Source organism: Heloderma suspectum, chromosome 2, assembly GCF_057233095.1.
Source record: "Heloderma suspectum isolate Gila_16-S chromosome 2, 16-S_ref, whole genome shotgun sequence".
NCBI classification, from domain to species: Eukaryota; Metazoa; Chordata; class Lepidosauria; order Squamata; family Helodermatidae; genus Heloderma; species Heloderma suspectum.
This window is the reverse complement of record NC_139459.1, coordinates 165,975,353-166,003,031: the sequence shown is the minus strand read 5'-3', so window position 1 is coordinate 166,003,031 and position 27,679 is coordinate 165,975,353. Positions and strand designations below refer to the sequence as shown.

The window sequence follows — 27,679 nt, the reverse complement described above, 5'->3', positions numbered from 1 at the left end:
TTAAGAACATAATCTACCAGGTAGAGAATGTGTCTTATTGGGCACTTTAAAAGGCCTCTTTGTGCTATTTCCAAAGGCCATAGGGTCACCTATCTAGGTTTCACAGGCTATCAGCATAGCAAGATTAAAAGCAGCATGAAGAAGGGAAACAAAACAAACTGCGCTCCCCTTCCAGCTTATCTGGCTAACGTGTGTGAATAAGAATATGCCCCAGAGTGCTTCGCATAGTTTATTTCATTTCTTTACATTTCTATACCGCCCAACAGCCACAGCTTTCTGGGCAGTTCACAACATGATAAAATATAATATAAAACCTTTACAATACAAAAATGTAAAACAGTTTGAAACAGTTAAAAACATTTAACGATAAAACTGCCTGGACCTGATAAAAACAAACATTAAAAAGTCCCATCATATGCCGTCAAATGCCTGGGATGAGAGGAAAGTTTTAACTTGGTGCCCAAAAGATGACAATGTTGGTGCCAGATGGACCTCCCTGGGGAGAGCATTTCACAATCAGAGGGCCACCACCAAGAAGGCTCTTTCCCTTGTTGCCATCCTCCAAACCTCTCTCAGAGGAGGCTCCCAGAGGAGAGCCTCTGATGTTGGACACAGTGTATGGGTAAGTTCATATTGGGAGAGCAGCTCGATTCAGTATTCTGGTCCTGGGCCATGTGAGGATTTATAGGTCAGAACCAGCACTCTGAATTGGGCTCAAAAACGTACAGGCAGCCAGTGCAAGCAGGACAGAACTGGTGTTATATGCTCAGACCTTCTGGTCCCTACTATCAATCTGGCTGCCACATTTTCCACAAACTGCAGCTTCCAAACCATCTTCAAAGGCAGCCCCACATACAGCATTGCAGTAATCTAACTTGGAAGTTACCAGAGCGTTGACTACTGAAAACAGGTTATCCCTGTCCAGATAGGGGTAGGTGTAAACAGGCCACCAGCTGAAGTTAGTAGAAGGCACTCTATGCCACTGAGACCATCTGAGCTCCAAGTGACAATGATGACTCCAGGAGAACAGCCAAGCTATGAACCTGCTCTTTCACGGGGCGTGCAAACCCATCCAGAAAGAATGAACACTCTCCATTCAATCAGGAGAACCACCTACTAACAGCATCCCAGTCTTGTCTGGATTGAGTTTCAGTTTATTAGCCCTCATCCAGTCCCATTATCACAGCCAGGCACTGATCTAACGCATCCACAGCCTCGCCTAATGAAGATGAAAAGGAGAAATAGAGCTGCATCCCATCAGCATCATGATGGTAATTCAATCTAAAACTTAATGGTTTCATGTAGAAATAGCATGGGGGACAAAACCGACCCCTGCAGAACTCCATGCTAGAGAATCCATGGAGTCCAAGTAATCTCCCCCAAGCAGGACCTTCTGGAGTCAGCCATCCAAGTACAAAACCACTGCAATGCCCCGATTCCCACCTCAGTCGCCCCAGATGGGTATCATGATCAGTGGTATTGAAAGCTGCTGAGAGATCAAGGACAATCAACAGGGTCACACTCCCCCACCTTTCTCCCCACATAGGTCATCATACAGGGTGACTAAGGTTTTTTCCCATGCCAAAAGTCAGCCTGAACCCCAACTGAAATGGATCCTGAAATGCATCCTGATTTCCCTCCAGGAAATTCCTGACTTGTGAGGTGGATAACTTCCTCCTACAGAAAGCAGAGGAAGGAACTAGAGGATCGGCTATCCTTGACTTGATCCTAAGCAACAGAGATGACCTAGTGGATAAAGTAGCAGTTACAGGAACTCCAGGGGAAAGCGACCATGTTATACTTGAGTTCTTGGTTCTAAGGGAAGCAAAAGCCGAGTGTAGTCAAACACATACCCTGGATTTTAGGAAAGCTGATTTTAATAAACTCAGAACAATGATCTGTAAGGTCCCATGGCAGGCGACTCTAGCGGGAAAAGGAGTCCAAGATGGGTGGGAGCTTTTAAAAGGGGAAATTCTAAAGGCACAATTACAAACAATTCCAACAAGAAAAGGTGGGATGCTGTCAGGGATGCTCTGACTTGGATTCCTGCATTGAGCAGGGGGTTGGACTTGATGGCCTTGTAGGCCTCTTCTAACCCTACTATTCCATGATCTCCGCGCTGGTTTCATCATTTCATGGAGCCGTACATAGGGATGTACGAAAGGTACTTACCTTTCGCGGATTATGCTGATGGGGGGGGGAGGCGTTCCGTCCCTCCCCCCGGAATCCTGGCCGGGGGGGGCGCTCCGTTCCTACCCCCCCCCCCGGAATCCTGGCCGGCCGGCTGTGCTCCGCAGCGATTCTGCGGAGCTGCTGGCTGGCTCCGCCAGCAGCTGGACATCCAGCCGCTGGGCAGCAGGGACACAAATGGCGGCGGCCGTAGCCGCTACGTAAATGTTTACGTAGCCTATCACAGCTGATTAAAACAACAACAACAACATGCGTACGCAAATGGCGGTGCCCATGGGTGCCACCATTTGCATACGCGTGTTTGTTTGTTTTTTTAGTCAGCCGTGATAGGCTACGTAAACGTTTACGTAGACTAAGACGGCGAAAATAAGGGGAACGCAAATAGCGTAGTGTCTACGCTATTTGCGTTCCCCTTATTTTCGCCGTCTTAGTCTACGTAAATGTTTACGTAGACTAAGACGTGCCAAAATAAGGAACGCAAATGGTGGCGCCCATGGGCGCCGCCATTTGCATACGCGTGTTTGTTTTTTTAGTCAGCCGTGATAGGCTACGTAAACATTTACGTAGCCTATCATGGTGTTTTTTTAAAATCTAGCCGTGATAGGCTATGTAAATCTTTACGTAGCCTATCACTTTTTTTGTGTGTGTTTTTTTTTTTTAAACCGGGAAATGGTGGCGGCGACAGGCGGTCGGAAGACTGGCCGCCGCAGCCGCCACCGCCAGGAAGATCCGCCCCAGGTAAGTCTCGTCCCGGGAGGGGCGGGCGGGGGGGCAGACCATTCCGCCACCGATTTCAGGAGGCCGAATGCGCTGGCATTTGGCCTCCCCGAGATCCATGGCGGAATTCTCTGACATCCCTAGCCGTACAAGCTCTACTGACTAGGAGTGGGCCCTCAGGAGCAATTGTGTCAACCACCCTGGCTATTTCTGCATTCCAGAGATCAACAGGAGAGCCAACCACAGCAGCTGGAAAACCCCCCCAGAGCCCTCTGGAAACCATCCAGATCCATCCGCCTCTGGGGCAGGTCAAAACTTTGAGAGCAGAGGATGAGTTTTAATTGGTCCTGAATTTGTCTTTAGTTATGACTGACTGTTCAAAGTTGTTTTTAGTTGTTTGTGTATATTGTCTATGTGCTTTTATGTAAATGGCTTTTAAACTCTGTATGTTGTATTTTAATTTTTTAACTTATTATTATTATTAATAATAATAATTTTAATAGGTCCCCCATCCTTGCAGAGGGGAAAAGCTGCTGTGAGTCTAAAACTCACTGATTTTCATTTCACAGAGGCCAGCCAGAAGCAGAGAGAAGCTTTTGGTTTTCCTTGTGCCAAGGCAGTACCTAAGGCATGTGCCCATTCTGCTTCTTTCTCCAAGCCAGTAGTCTTCCATTCTGCTCCTTACATAAATGGTCTGCCATTTTTCTTCTATTCAGTACACTGCTTAAAATGTACCTGTTGATGCCGCCATGAGTACCCTGTCATCATTCAGCTGCCCAGCTAGGGCCAAAGCATAGGCCGTGAGGGCCGTGGTGTAAGGTCTTTCCAATGTCTCATACTTTCTGGATAAATAGGCAGCAGCTTTGTTGATACTGCTGTCTAGAATCTGGATTTAAAAGGGAGGAAAACATTTCATGTAAGTACAGTGTTATGTCTGTATTCCCCACTTCTGAGCAGTGAGATGTTCCAAAGGCACCTCTACTGGATTCAGTTTCCTCTGGGTGAGAAAGCAACAGATACTTATGGTGTTTTTACATTATTTACAAACATACAAACATAGCATCTTTGAAACAAATAGGCATTCCTACAGAAGGCAGCAGATCCCCAGAGAACAGCTTGTGCAGCCATCCCAGGCCATACCCCCAGTTCTCGTTGACTCCAGCTACACATTTATTTATAAATGTTGTATATACCCTGCCTTTTAGATCCCAAAATGGAAATGCTAAAGGAAGCTTATACAACTAGAAACCAATTAAATAAGACTTAACAGGAAGTAAAAACAATTTTTTTAATGCCATTTTTAAAAAGTAAGGGAGCCCTTTACCACATGTCTCTTCCAGCCACACTTTAGAAGGCAGGCGAATGTACAAAAGGGCCTCACCAATGTCCAGAACAGGTGGGCAGATTCAAGGGGTGGGGTGGGAACATCCTTTAGGAATTGCGGTGCTAAGCTTTTTAAGGCTTTAAAAGAAGGCTACTCCGAAACCCGCCCTGCAACCCCATTTGTGGACAGTGAAATTGGAGAGAGGCAGTTTGGGGTGTGTGTGTGAACTTACTCCTGGACACACCTCAGGTCTCTCCATGGCTGCCCACTGGTGGCTGCCAATCACCTCCCAGAATGCCCTGGAAATAATGTCATTCCAGGCATTGCATTGCAGTGTGTGTGTGTGTAATAGCACCTGCCAGGGACCACCATCTCCACTTCCCCTCTGGAACAAGACTACATCCAGAACATTCTGGGGGGAAATGATGCACTCTGTCTTCAAAACAAACCTGAAAAAATGCCACCACTGTCCCCTGCCTTCTATCAGCAAGCTTTTTCCCAAACATTTGGGCAAATTTCTCCCACCCCATCACTCCTCAGTGTGAACAATCTTTTCCATCTCACTCCCAAAATTTTGAGCTAATACTAGATGGGGAAGAACAATGTTTAGGTGACACACAAAATCAACAACAGCCTTACTGAAATTAATGGAGGATGTACCACAGCAGTGCTGGCTGGATTGCTCTTAGGTCTTGAAGGCTTTTAATGCTGTGGTTGGGCTTATGGTAAGCAAATAAGGGGCGAAAATTGGAAAACTGGAAAAGGGGCTGGGAATGTGATCCTCATATTCTAAGAGGTGACCATTGCTTATAATCTCTTTCATTGTAGAGTTACTTACATTGACTTGATCCATACAGATCTCTTTGGACTCCAGCAATGCAACCAGGATGAAAGCTGTTAATGATACCTCTGCTTCGACACCCATACAGCCTCCCTAAAAGGAAGCAGAGGAGGGAGATAAAACAGGAACTGAATGCATATATTACATAGTGCCAAAGCCCCAAACAGCAGTCCCACTCAGATGCTGCAGAAGGGATGGCAACTTCAAAAAAGCCAGTCTGAGAATACCAGGAAACTGAAAATGTCAGAAAACTAAGAACACCAAGATACAGTTCTTTAAAGAACTAAATGATATTTTTGCTTTTAGTTTTGATTTTTAAATGTGATTTCAAAATAGAGCAACACTTCCTCTGTCCCACAGTTGGGTTTCCAGCAAACAAAAAGTTGAAGTATTTCCAGAAGGGCAGCTCCTAGCACTACTAATCAAAAGACACTGTGCAGCTATTCTGTCTTTCTTGTCTGTGGCAAGAAAAAAGATGGAAGCAGCATTGGGAAAATATGGGATGGCTACAAACAGAAGACAGTTGCTGAGTTTGCACAACATGACAACCCACACCGGTGAATAAGCCATGCAGTCTGTGTTGCCCATGGAACAACCCACAGTGAGCCTGACAGACGACTGGGCTTACTGTGGGTTGTTCTTCCCCTCTTTCCCCCTTGGTTCTCCAGCTGGCTCCAGCACAGATCCCTGCCTTTTCTGCTGCCAAGTCCCCTACCCCACTCTGATCGCAACCCTGGTTGTGCTCCAAGCTTCCTTGCAGGAAAAAAAAATGTCCTGACATTTGCCCAAAATGGGGCTGAATCTTTTTTTTTTTTTTTTGGCCCCAGGAATGTACACAAATGTCTTTGTGATTGGTTGGTTGGTTGGCTGGTTGATTGGTTTTTCACAATTGCGGAGGCGCACAATTGCGGCTGTCAAGTATATATAGCATTGCCTTGCCTATTGCCTTCTATGTTTCCACTTTCGAAGTATGAAGCATACAAGGTAACTGAGAAGACTGGGCCGTATATACACTAGTTTGACAGGTGTTGACAGGTGGTGGGGGACCAAATCGACCCCTTAGCAAAGTTATCCTTAAGTTTTGAAGTGTTTCCCTGACATTTGGGGGTCTCCCCTTCCATTCCACCCCTCCCCAAGTCATTTTAATGGTGATCACTGGTCTACCCCATTTTCGGAGCTCCCATTTGCAGTACAAGGTATTCTCTAAGTCATGGTAACACCTGTAAGAACTTTCCAGAAAAAAACTTATCTAGCAACATAAATTACAGCCTTCAGTATACTCTTTTCCAGTCGCCAATGAATTACACCAGGAGACATTTGTTGTAAAATGGTCTGCAGAGATTTTTACAAGTAAGTATAAATACATAGCCTAGTTTGCAGTGTGATGTTTAGTTGTTGTTGTTTTTTTTAATGTTCAACTGTATGCACAGGCCTTGTTGCAATGTGCCTTGTTATTTTCTTTTAATGAACGCTCCTATAAGTATGGATACACAGGCATAGTGTGCAGTGTGGAGTGATGCATAGTTTTTAATGTTAAACTCTATGCACAGGCCTTGTTGCAATGTGCCTTGTCATATGTTTCCAACATTTTTTACAATGTGCTTATGTGTTGTCCTTTATCACTACTGTTACAGCCCCTTGAAGGCCTCAGGATAAGAAAAGAGGCTGAAATGCGTCAGATTTTTCACTGATAAAATTCTTGCATCCTGAGATGTGTCTCTTCTTTTGGGGGCCTACCAGGCTTTGCACCATCAAATAGCTACAAGTATCTTGTCTACAGGTCTCAAAAATTGAAATTTATTCTATACAGCTGAACCAGACAGTGCATTGGACATATCACTAAATACAAGCAGCGTTCAAGTCGGCATGAAACCGAGCGATTTTATCCTCAAAGTACCTTGCAAAATTATCACAGCAGGCCCTTGAGGGCTCCAACATAGGATTCGCTGGGGAAGATGACAACGAGCCCTGAACCACCTGGAAAAGCTCTGCTGGACTGCTACTTGAGGATGCAATAGAGGCAGCAAAGTAGGCCTTCTTTGCTGTCCTCACTGCCTCGCAGTAGGCACGATTATGTGCTCCCAGGTGTACTCAGTCGGCTTCACAACAAGTCCTACACCACTTACATCCTAGCCATCTCCCAGCCTTTTTCATTAGCTGGAGCTCACCAGAGAACCAGGGAGCACCGTGGGCTCCACAGCGATGGAGAGGGCACTCTGGAGCGATCGTGTCCACAGCCCATCTTGTCTCACCATTCCACAGTGTAACCAAAGCCTCGATAGGATAGGTGGCTCTGGCTACTGGAAATTCCCCCATCACATTCAGGAATCCATTGGATGCCGTCAGGTGCCAGGGGCATACCATCTTAATAGGTCCCCCACCCCAGCAGGGGGAGACTGACTCTGAAAACCTAAACTTCACCAGACAATGGTCTGACCATGACAATGGAGCAACTTCAACTCCCCCCCCCCCACTCCCATAGCAATGAATACATATGAAATGCATACATTTGAAAATACAACTTACTAACAATTATACACAGGCTTCAACAAAAGCAGACAAAAAAGCATCCATTTGAAGGTGGCATCTATATGCCACTGTTCAAATGTTGGTAGCATTATAAGGTCCTCAATCCGTTGCATTATAGGAGGTGAGTGTTTATCCTTCCAATGCTGTAATATCAGTCTTTTAGCTGTCAAGAAGGTGCGGAGAATCCATTTATGCTGACTATTCATTAATTTCCATGAAACAGATAATTTAAAAGTGTGTCTATACATCATCAAATATTAAAAACTGTTTCAGTACAACATTTATCCATATAATCTCCTCCTCCCAAAGAGAAGCAACTATTGGACATTGCCAAAACATATGTTTTAAGAGAAGGATTAGCTGCATTCCACCACCAGCAATGAGCCCAATTACACAATCCCTTATTAAAGAGACATTACAGTATCCAACAGACACGAAATGACGTTTTTGCTGAATAAGACACAGCCATAAGACCCATAGATGCGACAGGTATAGATGCCAAGGGGTCGCGGTGGCTTAGTGGTTAAGATGCTGAATTGCAGACCGGAAGGTCAGCAGGACAGCAGTTCTAGACCCGAGTGCTGCGTGACGGAGTGAGCTCCCATCTTCAGTCCCAGCTTCTGCCAACCTAGCAGTTCGAAAGCAAGAAACTGCAAGTAGATAAACAGGTACCGCTTTGGCGGGAAAGGTAACAGCGTTCCGTGCACCCTGGTGTTCAGTCATGACGGCCACATGACCACGGAAGCGTCTTCGGACAGCGCTGGCTCTTCGGCTTAGAAATGGAGATGAGCACCACACCCTGGAGTCGGACACGACTGGTTGGGGACACCTTTACCGTTTTATAGATGCCAAAGCGGTGATCCACTGATCAGGCAGAATGGGACAATCTAATTCCCTATTCCATTCCTGCTTAAAATCCTGTATATCATATTTATTCACAAATAAGAAGTATTTAGCTTAATTTCAAACCTTGGCTGCTGCAAAATGATGCATTTCTGGCTTGAATATAGGAGGACTGGGCTGGTTGGATGGTTAGAACTTGCTGGACATGCTTGCTCCTGACTAATCCAGCGGTTTGTACTTGTGAGAGACCCATAAACTGGGTTTTTTTTTACTGTGCTGCTTCTCACTCTTCTCATGCTCCTCTGAGGAGGGGCTAGAGCTCCCAGAGATGGACAATGCCAAGGAGCCACCCATGTCAGGAGACCTGGGGGAGCCTGGGACCTCAGTGGAGATGACCGCAGGTCCATCCAAATAGGAGGAGGGAAGTTCTACCTCTGAGGCAAAGGCTGGGCAATCACCAAGTCCTTCAAGACACAGACCAGTAGGGCTCCTTTGAGAAGAGGAGCTCGGTTACAAAGGAGGACTCCTCAAGAGGAAAGGACTTCTCGGGAGCAAGACCCAACTTCTGCCAGAGGGCATCTTACTAACTGTAGCTGAGCCCTGGATGGGGCTCAGGAAGCTCTGACCTTCAGTTTTAGCCTAGGTATTGGTAGGGATGTCAGAGAATTCCGCCAAGGATCTCGGGGAGGCCGAATGCCAATGCATTCGGCCCCCCGGAATCGGTGGCGGAACGGCCTGCCCCCCTGCCCCCCCCCGGGATGAGACTTACCTGGGGCGGATCTTCTGGGCGGCAGCGGCTCCGGCGGTGGCTCCAGCAGCGGTGCGGCGGCTGGTCTTCTGACCGGCTGTCGCCGCCACCATTTCCCGGTTTAAAAAAAAAAAAAAAGACATGATAGGCTACGTAAATGTTTACGTAGCCTATCACGGCTAGGTTTAAAAAAAAAAAAACGTGATATGCTACGTAAATGTTTATGTAGCCTATCACGTCTGACTTTAAAAACACGCGCGTATGCAAATGGCCGCGCCCATGGGCGCGGCCGTTTGCATTCCTTATTTTGGCACGTCTTAGTCTACTTCAAGATTTACGTAGACTAAGACAGCAAAAATAAGGGGAACGCAAATAGCGTAGCATCCGCTACGCTATTTGCATTCCCCTTCTTTTCGCCGTCTTAGTCTACATAAATGTTTACGTAGACTAAGACATGCCAAAATAAGGAATGCAAACGGCCGCGCCCATGGGCGCGGCCATTCCCGTACGCACGTTTTTTTTTTTAATCAGCCGTGATAGGCTACGTAAACATTTACGTAGCCTATCACGGCTGACTGCAGGGACGCAAACGGCGGCGGCTATGGCCGCCGCCATTTGCGTCCCTGCTAGCCAGTGGCCGGATGTCTGGCTGCTGGTGGAGCCGGCCAGCGGCTCCGCAGAATTGCTGCGGAGCACAGCCGGCCGGCCAGGATTCGGGGTGGGGGGGAGCGCCTCCCCCCCCGGCCAGGATTCCGAGTGGAGGGACGGAACGCCCCCCCCCCCCCATCAGCATAATCCACGAAAGGTAAGAACCTTTCGTACATCCCTATGTACGGCTCCATGAAATGATGAAACCAGCGCGGAGATCATAGAATCATGGAATAGTAAGGTTGGAAGAGGCCTACAAGGCCATCGAGTCCAACCCCCTGCTCAATGCAGGAATCCAAGTCAGAGCATCCCTGACAGCATCCCACCTTTTCTTCTTGTTGGAATTGTTTGTAATTGTGCCTTTAGAATTTCCCCTTTTAAAAGCTCCCACCCATCTTGGACTCCTTTTCCCGCTAGCTCCGCGCCTCCCCCCCCAGCGAGGATTCTGGGGGGGGGAGGCGTTCTGTCCCTCCCCCCAGAATCCTCGCCCCCCCATCAACATAATCCGCGAACAGGTAAGTGACTTTCGTACATTCCTAGCTATTGGTGCAACAGTGTTGTTCTATCAGCTTCAGTGCCTTGTTTTCCTGACCTTGATGTGACTGAAACTTTGTGCTACTGACTCTTGGACTCCTGCTTGACTCTGCTTCTTGAACTATGTACTGTATCAGACTATCTGTTTGTGTTCGACCTTGGCTGTGCCTCAGACTTCTCTTCTGGAAACCATCTACTTGCCTGGTAATATTGTGCTTTGACCATTGCCTGTATCTTGACTACTCCTGCCTTGGTCTTTTCCCATACTGGACTGAAACTTTTGTGCTTGACTATTTGCCTGCTTACTTGCATTGTCTATTGGACTTATCCCTGTATTTGCCTTGTATAGAGTCTGACCAAGCTAGAGCAGGATGCTGTTACTTCTGAGGAGTTTGGGAGAGGGGTGGTTGCAGGGATGGCTCAGTGAAAAAGGTGGATTTTAGGTGCTTAGAACTTGCTTGCTGTGCTTGCTCCTGAGTAATCCAGTCCTCCTTACTTCTGAGCTGCATTAGCTGGATTTTTGTACTGTCTTACTTCTGAGTAGAGATGCATTGTTGTTGTTGTTAACATCAGCATCAGCATCATTTTGTGTGCTGTTTTGTACTCAAGATCTTAAAGTCACTAGATTTGCTGTGCAGTGGTAAGTTGTTGCTGGAACAGGGGAATGTGGCTTCAAATGAGTGTGCTTCTGCAAACTCCTCCCACATTCCACCTTGGAACTAGTCTGAACTTGAAGACAGTGTGACTTCACCATCTAGTCAGCTTTTTTCCTCCACATTCACTCCTGCCCTCCCAACCTGCCTTTTATAACATCTTGCCTGATAAAGAGATCTGGAGGTCTTAAAAGCTTGCACATGTTTGGGGTGACCTTTTGGTTGGCCCATTAAAGGTATTCCACTAATATGGGTTTTGGAATTTTACTTATGGTCACAATACCAGGCAGGGAATGGCAAACAGGAGTGGGCCTACTCTATTTGGCTTGTTCTCCCTTCCACATATGGATCAGGGCGTAGCTGTTCCAAGACACATGTAAAGGGTGGATTTTGGATGCTCTCAGAACTTGCTGCTGGGTTCTGAAGACTATTTATTATGTGGCACTGAGAATACTATTATTATTATTAATATTATTTTATTTTGTGTGGCCATGTGGATTCCCCCATTGTTTTGGGTCCTGAACACAATCACTTTATTTGTGTAATACAAGTTGTTCCTGGAAAAGGAGAATGTGGGTTCAACAGTGTTTTTTGTGGCTGTGTGAATACCGCCAACTTTGCGCTCATAATCTTCACAATAATGCATCTCAGTTTACCCTTTCTGTGGTACAGGTTGATACCTGTTAAGGATTCAAAAGACAGCTCCATCTCTGGTGACCCCTTGTTTCTGGCTCTGGTGACCTGCCCTGTACCCTACTAACTGCCACTGCCATCATGTCCTGCTTCTGAGCCCCCCTGATGCATTTCGGTGGCAACTGACATCAGAGAGAATGCGAAGATCAATAGACCACCTGGCTACAATACAATACACTCTGCTAATTAATTTCCGTGTTGTTTTCTTCTGAATCAGGAATCAGAAAATCCCTGGATTTATCCAAGTCAAGCACCATTAATAGCAGAAAGAAAGTATACCATCATATCTCTATGGATCACAGAGGAGTCTTCATGGAAAATCCCATCTGGTTTTTGCCTCTCCCGAATCAGCCATATCACACCTCCACAGACGACTTGGTCACTAATAGTATCTACAAGTCTGAAAACCATGGCAAAGACCTTTACAACGTATGCTGTTAGCCTGCAAAGAACATGATGCATCAGTCCAACCATCTCAATAGAGTCCTTAATATAATAAGCTGTCCACCTTACTTTTTGGGCCACAGATGACAGGGCAATCATTAGCAAAGACGACTTGTCCAAATTCACATTCTGCAGCACAGTATTATTATTATTATTATTATTATTATTATTATTATAAATTCAATTTATCACCCACCTACTGTATATTCGAATACTCTAGGCAGCATACGAAGTTAAAAAGAATTTAACAAAAAATCCAACAATAAAAACAACACAGCATAAAAGCAGTATATAAAAGTCAACAAAGAGGAACTGGAGTTCTAAAAAGGGAAGGCCTGCTGGAATAATAGAGACTTTAATTCCCACCTCAAGACCGTCAAAGAGGTCAGCAGGTGCATTTCAACCAGGAGGTCATTCCGCAACTGGAAAAGTGGCTGCTAAGCTACATGTGGCTGCTAAGCTCACATTAGGCAGCCATGGCAGATAGCCCTCAAGGAGGGTTATAGCACGAAGAACCCATGCATGCTGCTGGGCAATGCATGCCAGTGTTTTTGGTCAAGATTAAAGTGTTTTAAGTCAAGATTAAAGTGGCTCAACCTCATCTCTTCATCAAGACAGGGAGGAAAGAAGGCTCAGCCAATCCAGGAGCAAAGCAAGAGGCCTGGAGTAATGGTGCATCTGAACATCTTTGGGGGAATCACATAGGCTGTATAAATACACTGAATCACAATAGTGCACATGGATGGGGGCTTTAGTCCCTGAGAATTAGTTCAGAGTAGTGTGCACAGGTGTGCACAACGACGCCCTAATTCAGATCTTCCTGGCATCAGCTATGGATTTTCAGCCTCAGCAACCCCCTCCCACCTACCATATGGGGATAATAAGACTGACCTACCTCAGAGGGTTGTTGGAAGGATTACTGAAATCATGCACATGAAATGTTTACATCTCTTCAAAGTGCTACATAAACACTAAGCATTATGATCAGACAGCTCACAATGGCCCCTGTTGATACCATATTGGCATTAGAAACCTTTTCTGATGGCCTCCCCCTCATGAGTAAGAACTTTATTTTCAAAAGCACCATCAGCGGGTGTGAGTTGTTTTAATTTTGCTTCTGTCTGACTATCCAAGGAAAATATATAATATGAAGCTGCACCACATGAATTTTTAAACTTGTGCCTAAGTTTTTTTATGTTTTTAGATGGCTCTCTAGATGGCTCCCCGCAACAAAAGGAGACAGATCTGATCCCCCACCCCACCAAGCTCAAAATCAACATTCTCTGTTGATTCAGAGCACCTCATTAAGTTCAGTGGGGCTTACTCCCAAGTAAGTGTGCTGAGGATTGCAGACTTACAGCACAATCTTATGTCTACTCAGAAGTAAGTGGTTGCTTTCCTCGGGTCTGCGCGGAAACAGCACAGCACAAGTTAAGTGAGGAAAGCAAGACTACCTCCCCTCCTTTGCACACATGCCAGGGAGGGAGGGAGGCGCTCCCTCGATTCAAAGCACGTGCCTGCTGTGTATAGGAGCCCATCATAATCCCGTAAAGAAACCAAAAGCAGAAAGCTCCAGTAAGGATGCGGGGGGGAGGGGAGGGGGGCTGCTTAGCGTAGAAACACCTTAAATGAGTCTGCTGGGCTCGATACTGTTTTTAACTCTGTTCTTGTGTTTTAATGCATTTGTTTTATTGTTTTAATCCAGTTTTATCTTTGATTGTAAGCCTCCTTGAGTGCCATTTTTCTTGGTAGAAAGGTGGGCTACAAATCATACAAGTAAATACAGACAGTACCACAGAAGTGCTGCCATTACCAAGTGCTAGCCTTGCGTTCTTGAAATGCAGCATAGGAGTGGTCTGCTTTCTTGTACACCATCTGCTGGGTGTAACCTGAAAAGGGAGGAGAAAGGAAGCTGTGAAATGCTAGTTTAGAAGCATACGTACATTCAAACAGGTAGACTCTACATTACTCGCCTTGCTCCCCTCCTCCTTTCACTGCATTGTCTAATGTCTGCTGCTTTCCCTTTGCACATTTACTTTGCTTTGTATTCTTTTCACCTTTCCCTTCTGGGGCTCTCTTCACACCTGAGCTTTTTAGCAGGATCGTTCCTCTTTAATGATTGGTTTTCACGGGAGTTTTAGATGACCCGCTGCTTTCCTGCTGCTATCTCACAACTTCCACTACCTCTTTCCATGTTATCTGAGAATGGGAAAACCTGGCATTTTCTGTGCTTGCGACTGAAATCACCATTTCCTCCCTGTGTATTCTCCCTAGAGCGCTTACCGTTTCTGCCTCTTTCCCATTCCACTACAGGCTCTGAGATCCCCTTGAACACAGCAATGCTTACTTCCGAGTAAATTCATTGGCTGTAAGGCTTTCCTTTCCTGGGAGTAAGTGCCATTGAAATCTGCGTGGCTTGCTTCTGAGTAGGCATGCATCCCCTTCAGTACATTTACTTGGAACTTCGCCCTCCCACTGATTTCACTGACTGCTTCTTCCTTTTACTTACCAGTTTGATGGGCTTTTTTCTTCCCAGGGTGGATGGGGGTATCTCCCTTCTCAGCCATGCAGGAGAAATGCTTGACAGTTAGGATTTCAGTGGGTATTAAAGTGCCTTTTCTCTTCCCCTGAATAAATCCATCATGCAGAGCTTGGAATTGTCATTTTTAATAGTTTCCTTTTCCGGTGTGGTTTTAGGTAAGGCAGTAATGCTGCGGTGGTTTTCCACAGTACTCCCTCCCACCTAGTCAGCCACTATCTCTTCTCCTAGCCCACCTTGCAGGGTTGTTGGGAAGCCAGAATAAGGGGGAAGAGCAACTACAGCCGGGCGGAGGAGAGCAATCTGGTTCTAATGAAGAAAGTGTCCCTGTTAAGTGGTTGCCTGAGGTGGGGGGGGGGGGTTGCCTGAGGTGCTGCTGCTGCTAGGGATGGCCTGGTGCATTGACTGTATAAAAGTCCATTTGTGGATTTCTTACATCTGTAGTTGGGAACCTGGAAATCAGTATACCCTTCCAACTCAGTAGTGCAAGCAATATACTGCATTTAATTCCATCACACACTGACATATTTAGCAGAGAAGGACTAGCAGCTCCCTCGAGGGAAGGAGGGGACCAGTTCCCATAGTCTGCTATCCAGATCACTTCCGACTCCCCTCCTGCTGTGGAGGAGTGGAGGGATGGGGTGGGAGCCATCAACCATGTTACAGAAACCAATGATCAGGGGTGGGAGGGGGTATGGAGCCAGCAGCCCCCTTCTGTCCTGATTGTTCCATGCAGCTCAGCCCAGCCATGAAAAGATATAATGCGCTATGAGAGATGCCTGTATACAGGGCCAGTGTAAATCCCAGAAAGGAACTGGAATCAAAAGGAACGGTTTGTAGTGGGATAAAATGCCAGGTGTGAAGAGAGCCTGGATCTCTCAGCATGGCAATTCCATTCTGTTTTATAGTTCAGACTATACCAGTTGAGCTACTGAAAGGAACTAAAGGCAGTTCTTATTTGGATGCTCTGCCCATGCACCAGCAAGCGTGATTCCTGCACATCAAGTTTTCCATCTTGGTATCTCAAAATCCTCCAGAATATCAAAACCTTCCTTATAAAAGGGTATTGTGACAACTCAGTTAGTTTGGATTTAGGTTTTTATCAGAGGTCATCATCACCCGCCTAAAAGGGAATTAGAACCCTTAGCTAGGGATGTATGATAAATTAGTTTCATAGAGTCACAGATGGAATCTGGCTTCCTGTCACTTGAGCCCATTATTCCGTGTCCTGTACTCTGAGATGATTGAAAAGAGATCCTGTGCTTCTTCTCTGTGACAACCTTTTAAGTACTTGAACAGCACTATCCTATCTCCCCTCGGTCTTCTCTTCTCAAGGCTAAACATTCCCAGTTCTTTCAGTCTCTCCTCATAAGGCTTGGTTTCCAGCCCCCAATCATCTTTGTTGACTTCCTCTGAAGCCTCTCCAGTTTGTCTGCATCTAAAGTGTGGTGCCCAGAACTGGACACAGTACTCCAGATGAGGCCTAACCAGTGCTGAGTAGAGGGGAACTAGTACTTCCCGGGATTTGGAAACAGTTCAGTTTTGATAAGGATTTATCTAGTTCTCATCTCCCAACCCAAACACAGACTTGAGCACAATCTGCAGTTGGTCCGCACATTTCCAGGCTTGCAATATGATTTGCAGACCACCAAAAAAGAGTTTGATAGCATGCATACATTTGAAAAACACACATGAAAAAATCTGTACTTTTGAAAAACACGCACAAGCATGCTTTAATCAATGGGAGAAGAATGTGTATATTCTGTGCCTATTCCAAATATGCATGGAATTGATGTGTACATTTTGAAAAAATATGCATGAAAACATGCATGAATATTCATGCAAAAAGAAAAGAAGTAAAGATCATAAACTGATATGGATGCAAAATGGAACAAGCTTCAAGGTGGAATTTGGAGAACTTTGACGAGCTTGGGTTTTGCTTGTTTGCACATCCCCACCCTTAACTAGGCAGATACCCATCCTGTGAGAAAATGAGCTGTTGCAGCCAGTTAAGAATGCACCTACATTGTATTCCTTTCGGCGCCAGGTGAATGCACCTTTTCATTTTCCCAGGCATTTAGCATTTTAGCTTTCTAGACTTTTCACTTTGCTGTTTTAAATCTGTATTTTAAATTCCTGCATTGCTGCTAGATTTTATTGTGGTTGTATTGTCATACTGTGGTTTTAATGTTCTATATATTTTAAATTGTTTTATTGTGTGCCGTTTGGTTTAAATTTTTGTGAACCGCCCAGAGAGCTTCGGCTATTGGGTGGTATAGAAATGAAATGAATGAATGAATGAATGAATAAATAAATAAATAAATAGTGTTCCAATGTTCTTTGATCTGGAAGGATCCTAACATCAGCCAGATTATGGATGAATAAATCTAGGACCCACTGACATAGCTTTGCATCAGTTGGAGGTAGAACAAGTCCAGAGACACCAGCTTGCTTTACCTTGCATGATCTGCTCGACTGCAACAGGCCTGCGATCCAAACCAATCTTCTCCCATTGCCCTGTGCTGTCGAGATAGAAGGTGGCGATAACTGATCGTGTCATGCTGATCATGTTCTGCTCCCCATTGCCAGAAGGGGTTACGATGAGATGATTGAGTTTGCTCCCATCGATCAAGTCTGCAACAATCTGAGTCTCGGGGTCTCCTGACCATGAAAAGGATGGCAATGTCTTATTTCAAGCATGAAGGAAGGCAGTGAAAGATGTGTGGCTTGTGATCTTGCTCTTGCAAAATGCTGAGCATCCACAGTCCTTTGCAGAACTACTTCCCCACCCCCCAACTCATTTTTATTTATTTATTCTTTTATTTATTATTAAATGTATTAATCGCCCATCTGGCTGGTCACCCAGCCACTCTGGGCGATGTACAACATACAATAAAAACAGTTTAAAACAATAAAATTCTACAATAAAAACATTTTCTAAAATACCCTAACCCACCCCAAATGCCTGCCTGAACAACAACGTTTTTAATGCACGACGGAAGCTCATTAAAGAGGGGGCATGACGGAGTTCCCTAGGGAGGGAGTTCCACAGAGTGGGGGCCACCACAGAAAAGGCCCTCTCCCTCGTCCCCACCAGTCTAGCTGTCCTGGCTGATGGGACAGAGAGAAGGCCATCCGAGGTTGATCTTGTTAAGCGGCCTGTCTGGTGCTGCTGGAGGCGCTCCTTAAGATAGGCTGGGCCGGAACCATATAGGGTTTTAAAGGTCAAAACCAACACCTTGAATTTGGCCCAGAAAACAACTGGTAACCAGTGCAACTCCTTCAGCACTGGAGTGATGTGATCTCGCCGGCGGCTGCCTTTAATCAGGCGAGCCGCCGAGTTCTGTACCAGCTGCAATTTTACTTCCTCTTCCACCAACACTTCCTTTGGAGCAATGTGAGCTGGTTGTTCCCTTGTTATCCTTTAGCAGGATGGAGCCACTGCATCTGTGAGAATGGTTTTGCTCACCTCCACTCTCACTGAGATAAGTAAAGAAGGCCCTGCTGTATATTCCATCCATTCAGAATGGAAATGCATTGAGTGCATTCCTATTGCTGATGGGTAGCAGCAAGGATTGGACTGATGGGGGTTTGATCCTGTTCAGTTCTACAGTCCTAGAGTGATGTACTTTAAAGTAACTGGCTCTTTAATTTATTTATTTATTTATTTAGAAATAAATAAATAAATAAATAAATAATTTAAAGTAACTGGCTCTTACCTAGAATGCTAATTTTGATGTTAGTTTCTGTGCCAGGAACCAAATCTTCTAAAATACTGGCGTTGACAAGCTGTTCCTGAACTCCATCTGAAAAAGGTAGGAAAAGAAGGAAAATTACATGGAAGTAGAAACACCAGTTACTTCCATATTAAAATCCTTTAGTGTGGCTTCAGTATTGCTTTTCTACAAAATTAAACAGAGGTTCCACACAGCCAGTTAATCCAAGACTAGGGGTGTTCATCACACATTAAGTTCAATGTGCATATAATCCATGTACATGTGCACACAGATTATTCAGACTTAATGGGGTGTGCATGTGATCTTACAGGGGTTTCTGGGAGATAGCCCAGTATCCTTTTGCCCATCAAAGGGCATCCCCTCACCTGGAAGAACATGTGACAGAATACAGTAACCCTTACATTGCTGCCACAGAATTCAAGCTTCCTAATTAACAAATGGTAGATTGTTTTAAAAATGATGGTTTTAAATGGAAGATTGTTTTAAAAAGAATTGTTCATGAAAGTACTACTGCTACTCTAGCTTGCACAGATATAAGTCCTAGTAGGTTCAATGGGGCTTGCATAGGATTGTGATCTCTGAAAAAGTTGCTAGTTCTACCAAAAGTATTATTAATGTAAACTGTCCAGTTGCGTACAAGTAGTCCAGTTTTTTAAATTTCATCTGCCCACCAAAACACTGCTATGAAACTTTGAACAATGAATAAAATCTTAAAGAAAGTGAAAATGTTTACTGACAAGGATTTCTTTAACAAGGAGGTATTCAATATACAATTTAAGGTATTGTATACAAAACAAAAGAATAGAAGGGGATGGAGTATAATAAATCAGCTATACATCGCTGTGTGATTAGAGTCTCTCTTAAGCCTATCTGCTGCTACACAATCCTAGGCTGGAATGCACCTGAGGGCCTCAACCACGTCTGCTGCTGGATGAAGGCTGTGTGAATCTGCAGTTAGAGCTGAGCCAAAATGTTCAGTCCAGTATTGCCTACTTTTGTTTCCAGTGTAGCAAAATACTAATTCTGTAGCCAAGATGAGTAGCACAGCAATAAAATGAGCTGGAACCTGCAAACAGAAAGCTTTCAATTTAAAGAGCAGTCGTCCTGAAAAGCCTCACTCATATTTGGTTTGTCCACACTGGTGTTGCAACTGCACTTCAGCATGCACACAAAATTGTCACAAATCAGATCCGAAAAATCACAGGAAGAAAACCCAATAATGCTAGGATGTAATAACGTTGGCATTAGCCCCTTTTATGTATCACTCACATGAAGGGATATCATGTAATAACCATATTGCAGGGGCACGCCATGGGCCCTGCTCATAACCATTGCACGGACATACCAATCGCGCGGAGCCCCTACACAGGAGCAGCGGGCCTCCTCTTCAGATGTCTGCAGTCAATACACAGCATAGCCACAGTCATCATGTGATACCCTTTCATGTAAGTAGCATGTGAAAGGGGCTAATGTGACATAGACACCACCTAAAGAAAGAGTGACCTAAAGAATGATGGCAATTGCAGCACAAGTGTAACGATTTTACAACTGGCACTTTTGCTCAAAGTTTGGAAGGGTGAGGAGCACAAATATTCTAAGTCTGGCCAAGGGCAAAGAAATGTCTGGTCCTAAGAGCAAAGCCCTACAGAACAGGGTTTCTGCATTTTAAAGTTCGGTTTTCAGTGGTGCCCAATACAATAGCCTTACGAAAATAGGATACCAGATCAGACTAAGATTAGAGTCTTTGTCCATATAGTCCAGTGTTGCCTATTCTGTCTCAGCGCCTGCCCAGGGCCGAGGTCTTTCCCCATCACCTGCTAGAGATGCCATGGAACGCAGCCTCCAGTCTTCTGCATGCAAAGTATGTGCTCTTCCACTGAGCTCTGTTTCCTCCCCTTGCATGTGCATGCCTTTCTGTGTGCCCACAACCATCTTCCCAAACTAAAAGAACTCCCATCTGAAATTTTCCAAAGAAAATTATACCGGTTTTGTCTGGAAACATTAAAGCAAAGTGGGTGAAGGGGTTGAGCAATAGAGAGAGGCCTTCACAGAGCTCAAGGAAGAATAAAATGGGAAGAACTGGAGGAGGGCGACTAACTGTTACTCACTGATTCCTTTTTCAGTTGGATTCAACTCAATGACTTCTACAAGCTTTCTCTGCAATCCTTCAGGCTGGTAAGGAAGAAAGAACATGAACTGCCCTTTATGAGAGTCTCACCACAAATAAAACTAGTTAACATGACAGCAAAGAGCAACTCAGAATGACAACATGGAAACACAAACGCATCAGATCTGTTTCTGATATAAAAGCAGTGTGGTTCAATGTGTCTGAATACATCATGGGAGGAGATTCAGGTCAGCCCCATCACTTCCCAGTAGCTAAGTCATCATTGTAACCATCTTGACTAGGAATCTATGGTCATTTTCCACAGATAGGACCCATCTGTCCTTAATGGGGGGTTTTGCCACCAGGGCTGGATATTCCTCAAGTTTCCATTCCTACAAGACTTTATCAGTCCTGATGTTATATCACTGATGTTCTAGCAAACTGGCATAACCCACAAAGAGAACTGAACGTTGCACACTTACCATGAAGGCTCTCTCTGGCTCAGTGTGACGGAGGTACCCATCAATGGGTGACCTCCCTCTACTGCCCAGGAAGGGAGGGATCATGTGATTTTTGTTTTGAGGCTTGGTGCTGCTAGACTCCACCCAGTTCCATCCCATAGCTGAGCTCAAGACAGAGAAAGAAAAAGACAGAAAAGAATCCCCTCGCCGATCAGGCCTTGCATAAACAAACTGGAGTGTGCAGGACAGAGAGCCAGCAGTGCCAGCATATCTTCAGTTCCAGGCTATGCTGTACATGTGCACAAGATAACCTAATGTCTAGAGAAGGTGACAATGGCTGAAACTACGAGGGAGAAAGAACATGCTGTAGCACTGTTCTCGCACAAGGCTACCTCCAAAGAAGCAAAGGTGTTTCATCTGCAGTGTTTAGGGATTACTCTTTCCTATGGAACACACATAGCTGATCCATGATCAAGAGTGAAATCCATTCCAATGTCCTTCAGGTTGATGTGATTGCCATGAGGATGGCCGCCCTGAGGGAAAGCAGTCTTAGCGAGATGATCTTTAGCAGTTCAAATCAAGACGTTAAGGCTTTAAGGACTATAGGCAGTATCCAATTATGTTAGAGCACTAGCGTAAACCAACTCTAGTGCAACGTCATTAGCGCTTGCTAGGCAAAGGGAAAAAGTAAGGATATATACATGGATCAGTAACTTGTTAAAGAACAGAAAGCAGAGCATAGGAATAAATGATTCATTCTTTCAATTGAGGGATGTAAACAGTGGGGTCCCACAGGGATCTGTATTTGAGACCAATGCTTTAATGATCTGCAATTAGGAGAGAGTAGTGAGGTAGCCAAGTTTGCTGATGACACCAAATTATCTAAGGTGGTTCAAACAAAAAGGGATTGCAAAGAGCTCCAAAAGGATCTCTCGAAACTGGGAGAATGGCAATATGCTACCTCCAATACAAAGGCAGTATTGTATTTTTCCCCAGTAAGTGGGGAACAGTTACTGGGGAACAGTTGCTACCCTCTTCACCCAACCAGGTTTCAGTCACACATGCCAGATAAGCTTGCTCAACCCAGATCATGCTCTTACCAGTCTGCTAGATGATAAACCAGAGTGAGGAATTACAGATTGCAAACACTAGAAAACAGGTGATGGCCTCAGCATGCTGCCTAGATTCAACAGCTCATAGGTTCAAAGTGCACACATGGGGAAAATGGGGTGGAGAGCAGTAACTCCACAGCAGATTGCTGGGTTGAGGCGAAACTGAGCGGGGAGCTAGAGATGGGGAACATTGCAATCCTATGCATCTCTACTCAGAAGTAAGCCCCACTGGATTCAATGGGGCTTCCTCCTGTGTAAGTGGGATTAGAATTGCAGCCAACATCTCCCAGAGGAGTTCTGAGAAACAAAAAGGGAACATATGATGATGATGTTGATGAAGAGAATCCCAAAATGGGCAAGCTAAAATCTGAATTCGAAGACTTCTTTGTGAACCCAATCCTCCAGAGCTCCCCCGCCAAACCCCAATTTTGCCACATCCCAGCAATCTGCTTCAAATTCAGTCTTCAAATTCAGATTTCAGTGTGCCCATTTTGGAAGGGATTCTTCTCCTCCTCCTCCTCCTTACTACTACTATCACCACGACCACCACTATCAAATGTTCCTCTTTTTGCTTCTCAGATGTTGGCTGCAATTCTCACAGGGGATGAAGCCCTACTGAACCCAATGGGGCTTACGTCTGAGTAGAGATACATAGGATTGCAATGTCCCCCATTTCTAGCTCCCACCCCACCCCAATTTTGCAGTAAACATGCACAGAAGGGAGGGGAATGTTAAAGAATGTTAAAGGCTACCTAAAGTGATTAAGTGATTGAGTGTCCTCACTAGTATGTAATGTGAGGGGTCGCTGCTGCACATTTAGTCCTGTTGCTATTGCGCTATTGTGCTATTGTGGTTTATAGGGAAAATAAATTTCTAAATATTGGGTGGGGAGGGTTGGACATAGGTTGGGGAGGGTGGAGGTGCTAACACACACACTGGCCAGAGAAAGCAGAAAGGGCGGAACAAGGTGAGAGTCGGAGGGTGGGAACAGGCTCTCTGCAGCTTCAGCTCCAGTAAAAACCGCAACAAAGTGGGAGAGCGAACTAAACCCGTCGCCGTGGAGATTCCCCCCAAGAGGCATCAGAGCATCTAACTTGTTACATACCACAACCCTCAGCTGCTTCTTCACACCATCAGATACATGCTGTCCCCAGACAGCTGCTTTGACCTCAATGACATGCAATCCCAGCTCCAGCGGGACAATCACAAATGGGACAGCCCTGGAGGATTGTCTTTTAATTGTGAACACCTGTTGGTGTCTTTTGTTGGCAGTGGAAGCGCTGCAGAAGGCCGGGTTGTGTATCAAGTCCACCCGCACCTGAGGAAAAAGATTGGAGGAGGTGATCCATACGTTCTGACCTGGCAATGTAAATATACACATACAGAGGAGAGAGGCATACAATTGATTATACATATAGATATAAGTATACATACATATAATTTTATCCTTATTTTATATATTTTTTAATCTTCAGGGACTGACAAGAGGTATGTTGAAGTAAGTTGATGATGTCACAGGCACTAGCCAGTTGTTAGCTCACTATTAATATCAATATCAGAGGATGGGGAATTGGCTTTTCCACAGTTCACCCTGAAAGCTAACAAGAGCATTTTCTACCCCCACCCCCCAGAGCTCACTCCAGGACTGGAAAAAGGTATATGTGCTTTAAGGACAGTGAAAACAGTTCCAAACAGCCTCGGCCACTCTTAAAATGTTGGAACTGTAGATAACAGGCAATTGTCCAGCTCCCCCCCGCCCCCGCCCCACAAATCTTGACCAGTCGGCTTGCCCTGGTGTACCTTACCATACACAAGGCAATGGTGGCATTTGGCAAGCTACTTAAGAACATAAGAAGAGCCATGCTGGATCAGAACAAAGGTCCACCTAGTTCTGTTCATACAGTGGCCAACCAGCTGCTCACGGGAATCCCACAAGCAGGACATGAGTGCAACAGCACTTTTCCAGTCATGTTCCCTAGCAACTGGTGCGCATAGGTGTACTGCTTCTGATACTGGAGGTAACATATAGCCATCGTGACTAGTAGCCACTGATGGCCTTATCCTCCATGAATTTGTCCAAACCCCATTTAAAGCCATCCGAATTGATGGCCATCACTACATCCTGTGGTAGCGAATTCCACAGTTCAACTACACGCAGTGTGAAGAAGTACTTCCTTCTATCTGTCCTGAATCTCCCACCAATCAGCTTCATGGGATGACCCCAGGTTCTAGTAATATAAAAGAAGGAGAAAAAATGTCTGCCTATCCATTTTCTCCACACCACGCATAATTTTGTACACCTCTATCATGTCTACTTGCTAAATAGTCCCTCACCCTAGTAAGCTATGAAGTTAAAACTAATCCAGCCAGTCTGATCAGCATTCAGTCTCTTTTGAATATGCTTATCATAGTGATCACCTCTTCAGACAAGGAAGACAGTCTCCTTCTGAATGGCTGGTGTCTCTTCATCACTCTGCTATGAGAGCTGGAACATTTTTATTTTAACATTGTGTTTCTAGGATGCACAGTTTTCTATTTCTGGCCCACTGCAGACAGAGAGTGTTTAAACTCCTCTTTCCCCAAAGACATATGCTTTACTTTGTTTTCATTTGTCTTTTCTAGCTTTTGGCAACTTCCCAGTCAAATAACCATCAAAGGCAACCATCCAGCAGAAATTTCTCCTGCACAGTCCCTCGCTGAAATGAATGGGAACTATCAAGGGCATTACCATGATTTTGCTTCTTGCTGGATGGCACTCCAAGACTCCACCTGGCTAGGCAAGCAGGTGTCCTCCAGATGTTTTGGACTACAACTCCTATAAACTCTACCCAGCATAGCCAATGGTCAGAGATTACAGGAGTTATTGTCCAAAACATCTGGAAGACACCAACTTGCCTACTCCAGAGTATGTGGTCAATGAGAGCAGTGGAGCAGTGAAGGGGCAGGTGAAGGGCTCAGTGGAGCGTGACTGGCTGAACTAGCTGCCATTCTCACTGCCACTCTTGATTTAAAGTAAAATGGTGTGCAGCTGCATTCTTAGCTCTTGGTGCAGCACTTTGCTTGCACACTGTATACACTGCTGGTGCACAAGTGCTGCCATCTCTTTGCAGGCCCTCTGGGTTGCCATCGGGTTATGGGGCCTTGGACCTCCACCCAATGGTCTGTGGCTAGAGGCACCACTGACAGTAAGGTGTGTTCTCCAAAACCTCACTTGCAATGAGGTGTTACTTCCAAATCTTGTGTAAGTTTGTACTCACAACACTGAAAGATTGATTAAAAAAAAACCTTTCGCCATAGCCATCTTCTTTTGACATCAGACAATGCTGGCTCTCGGATGAACGTCTCACCTGAAGTCTGCAATGCCTGGAGAAGTGTGCGCTTCCATTCTGCAGATGGCAGGACTGAGGCTGAGGCAATAAAGGTTTGCCTAAGGCCCACCTAGTCAGTTCATATGTGAGGTAAGATTTGAACGGGAGACTCAACAGCTCCACTAAGCTATACCAGTTCTCATGAGTGTGAGGTAAGGAAATTTCATTCCTGAATTCCTTGCAATAGCTCAGACAATGCTGAGCAGCACAACTTGTAAAATACATGAATAGCTATGCACTATCGAGTTGCACCACAGTATCCAGTAGAGTCCCTAGCATCACAAATGGCACAAACTTCCTAATCCTGTCAAAAACCCAAAGCATACCTTGATAGACCACTTCACGTAGTTGTAAACACACAACCCTGTCAAAATCCCCAAGCTTACCTTGATATCCCCCTCCATAGAGTTGTAAATAATAGCCCGAATCTCCACTTGTTCATTCCTCACCACTGAGTTGGGCAGCTGTAGATCGATAAGCAAGTCCTTCATTACTGTTATCTCATAAGGTTCAGCCACGCAGATTCCTGCAAGGAAGGTCAATGGGAAAGGAAGCAGGTTGAAAATTAAAACAAATCACTTATTCTTTTTTTAAAAGAAGGCGTTAGGTGTTTTCCATGGCAGACTATAGCATGGCATCATGTCCCCACCCCACTCTCCTGACCAGTGGCAGTTCCAGGTTCTGCAGGGCCCTTGGGCAAGGCACTCTCAGTGGGCCCCCTCCCTCCGTGAGTCTACCTTCTCACTGCCATTGTCACCTGCTGCTATTGCTCCTCCTCTTTTTTCTCCATCACTGCTACCACTTGGTTGCTTAAGAGACGGAAAGCCAATGAGCAAGCAGGCAGTGGCATCTACTGCTCCTCCTTCTCACCACCACTGTTGTCTGGGTCAGAGCAAGATGCAGGTGAACAAGCTGGTTGCGATGATGAAGAGCAGCAAGTCACGGGGCTCTTGTCAATGGGCTCTGTCAAATGGGATTTGGACCCTCGGCAGGTGCCCAACCATACCTACCCTTGACCTGGCTCTTGACCAGGGTAGGTAACCTTTCTGAGCCTGCATAGGCACATTTGGAAAGCTGAGAAACTGTCATGGACACTACCACAAAATGGATGCCATAGGGACTATCTAGTCACAAAGGACAAGTAACATCCTCAAGAAACAGACCGTAAGAAAGAAACTAGGGCTGAGCTTGAAATGGAAAGTTGGGAACTTACCATGAAGTTCCATTCCAATTCAGTGCGGAGGAGACATCCATCACAGGTTTACTCCTCCCACTGCCCAGGACAGGCAAGGGACATGTGACCAGGCTTTTTGCCTTGGTCCTGGCCTCTGTGGCTCCTCCCAGCCTGCTTTTTTCCAGATGAGCTTTTAGGTGCAGTAGTGATTGAGGAGCAGAAACAAAGAAGGAAGAAAACGTAGAGACAACTGAAGAGACAGAACAAAACCCCTTCTCTTAGGAACTTGCACACTCCCTTTGGAAAAATGTAACTAATGAGATTGCTCAGCCTGCCACAGGGTGTGGTGTGCATGTCTCCTGTGCACTGAATCAAAATGGAACTTCACAGTAAGTACCCAACTTTCCATTCCCATCCAGTGCAAGGAGACATCCATCATGGGATGTACAAAAGCTACTATTCCGATAAAGTGGGCCCCAAAGCATGCTGAACCTAAGTCTGAGGGAGAACCTATTGTAATACTCTTTGTCCAAAGGCTGGTTCAGCCAAAGTATATTTGTTTAGTTTATAATACTTAATGAACGTGTGATGTGAGGACCAAGTATCTGCCTTGCGGATCTCCACTAAAGGCGCAATAGAAGAGAAAAACCGCTGAGGCAGCTGCCGTCTTGGTGGAGTGAGCTGTAGTGTGTGCAGCTTTAGGGAGCTGTTGTCATTTTGTAATCCCATAGGCTGCAAATATCCATGCCTTGAACCACCTAGCAAGGGTGGTACAGGAGGCCTTCTTCCCAAATGCAGAAGGATGGAAACAAACAAACAGGGAATCAGAACATCAATGTTCATCAGTTATTTTATGGCAGTTTTTTGCTGGCTCTGCTAACATCTGGGAAGTGCCAGACCCACTCACAGGGATGAGAATAGGAGAATCACAGAATTATAGAACAGTAGGGTTGGAAGAGGCCTACAAGGCCATTGAGTCCAACCCCCTGCTCAGTGCAGGAATCCAAGTCAAACCAT

General features: G+C 45.3%; 1 protein-coding gene across 2 annotated transcripts in view; it reads right to left on the bottom strand.

Moving 5' to 3' along the window:
- Positions 1–27,679, bottom strand: part of LOC146353124 (A.superbus venom factor 1-like) — a 139,396-nt gene that overhangs the window by 28,462 nt on the left and 83,255 nt on the right. For both annotated transcript variants that reach the window (XM_084835752.1, XM_084835753.1), the window contains 9 exons: positions 25,875–26,014; positions 23,226–23,438; positions 20,549–20,612; positions 18,423–18,509; positions 17,161–17,364; positions 13,978–14,053; positions 12,000–12,162; positions 5,070–5,165; positions 3,643–3,793 (listed from right to left, as the gene is read on the bottom strand). In XM_084835752.1, the coding sequence (XP_084691878.1) occupies positions 3,643–3,793; positions 5,070–5,165; positions 12,000–12,162; positions 13,978–14,053; positions 17,161–17,364; positions 18,423–18,509; positions 20,549–20,612; positions 23,226–23,438; positions 25,875–26,014 (1,194 nt within the window). The remainder of the gene's footprint in view (positions 1–3,642; positions 3,794–5,069; positions 5,166–11,999; positions 12,163–13,977; positions 14,054–17,160; positions 17,365–18,422; positions 18,510–20,548; positions 20,613–23,225; positions 23,439–25,874; positions 26,015–27,679) is intronic.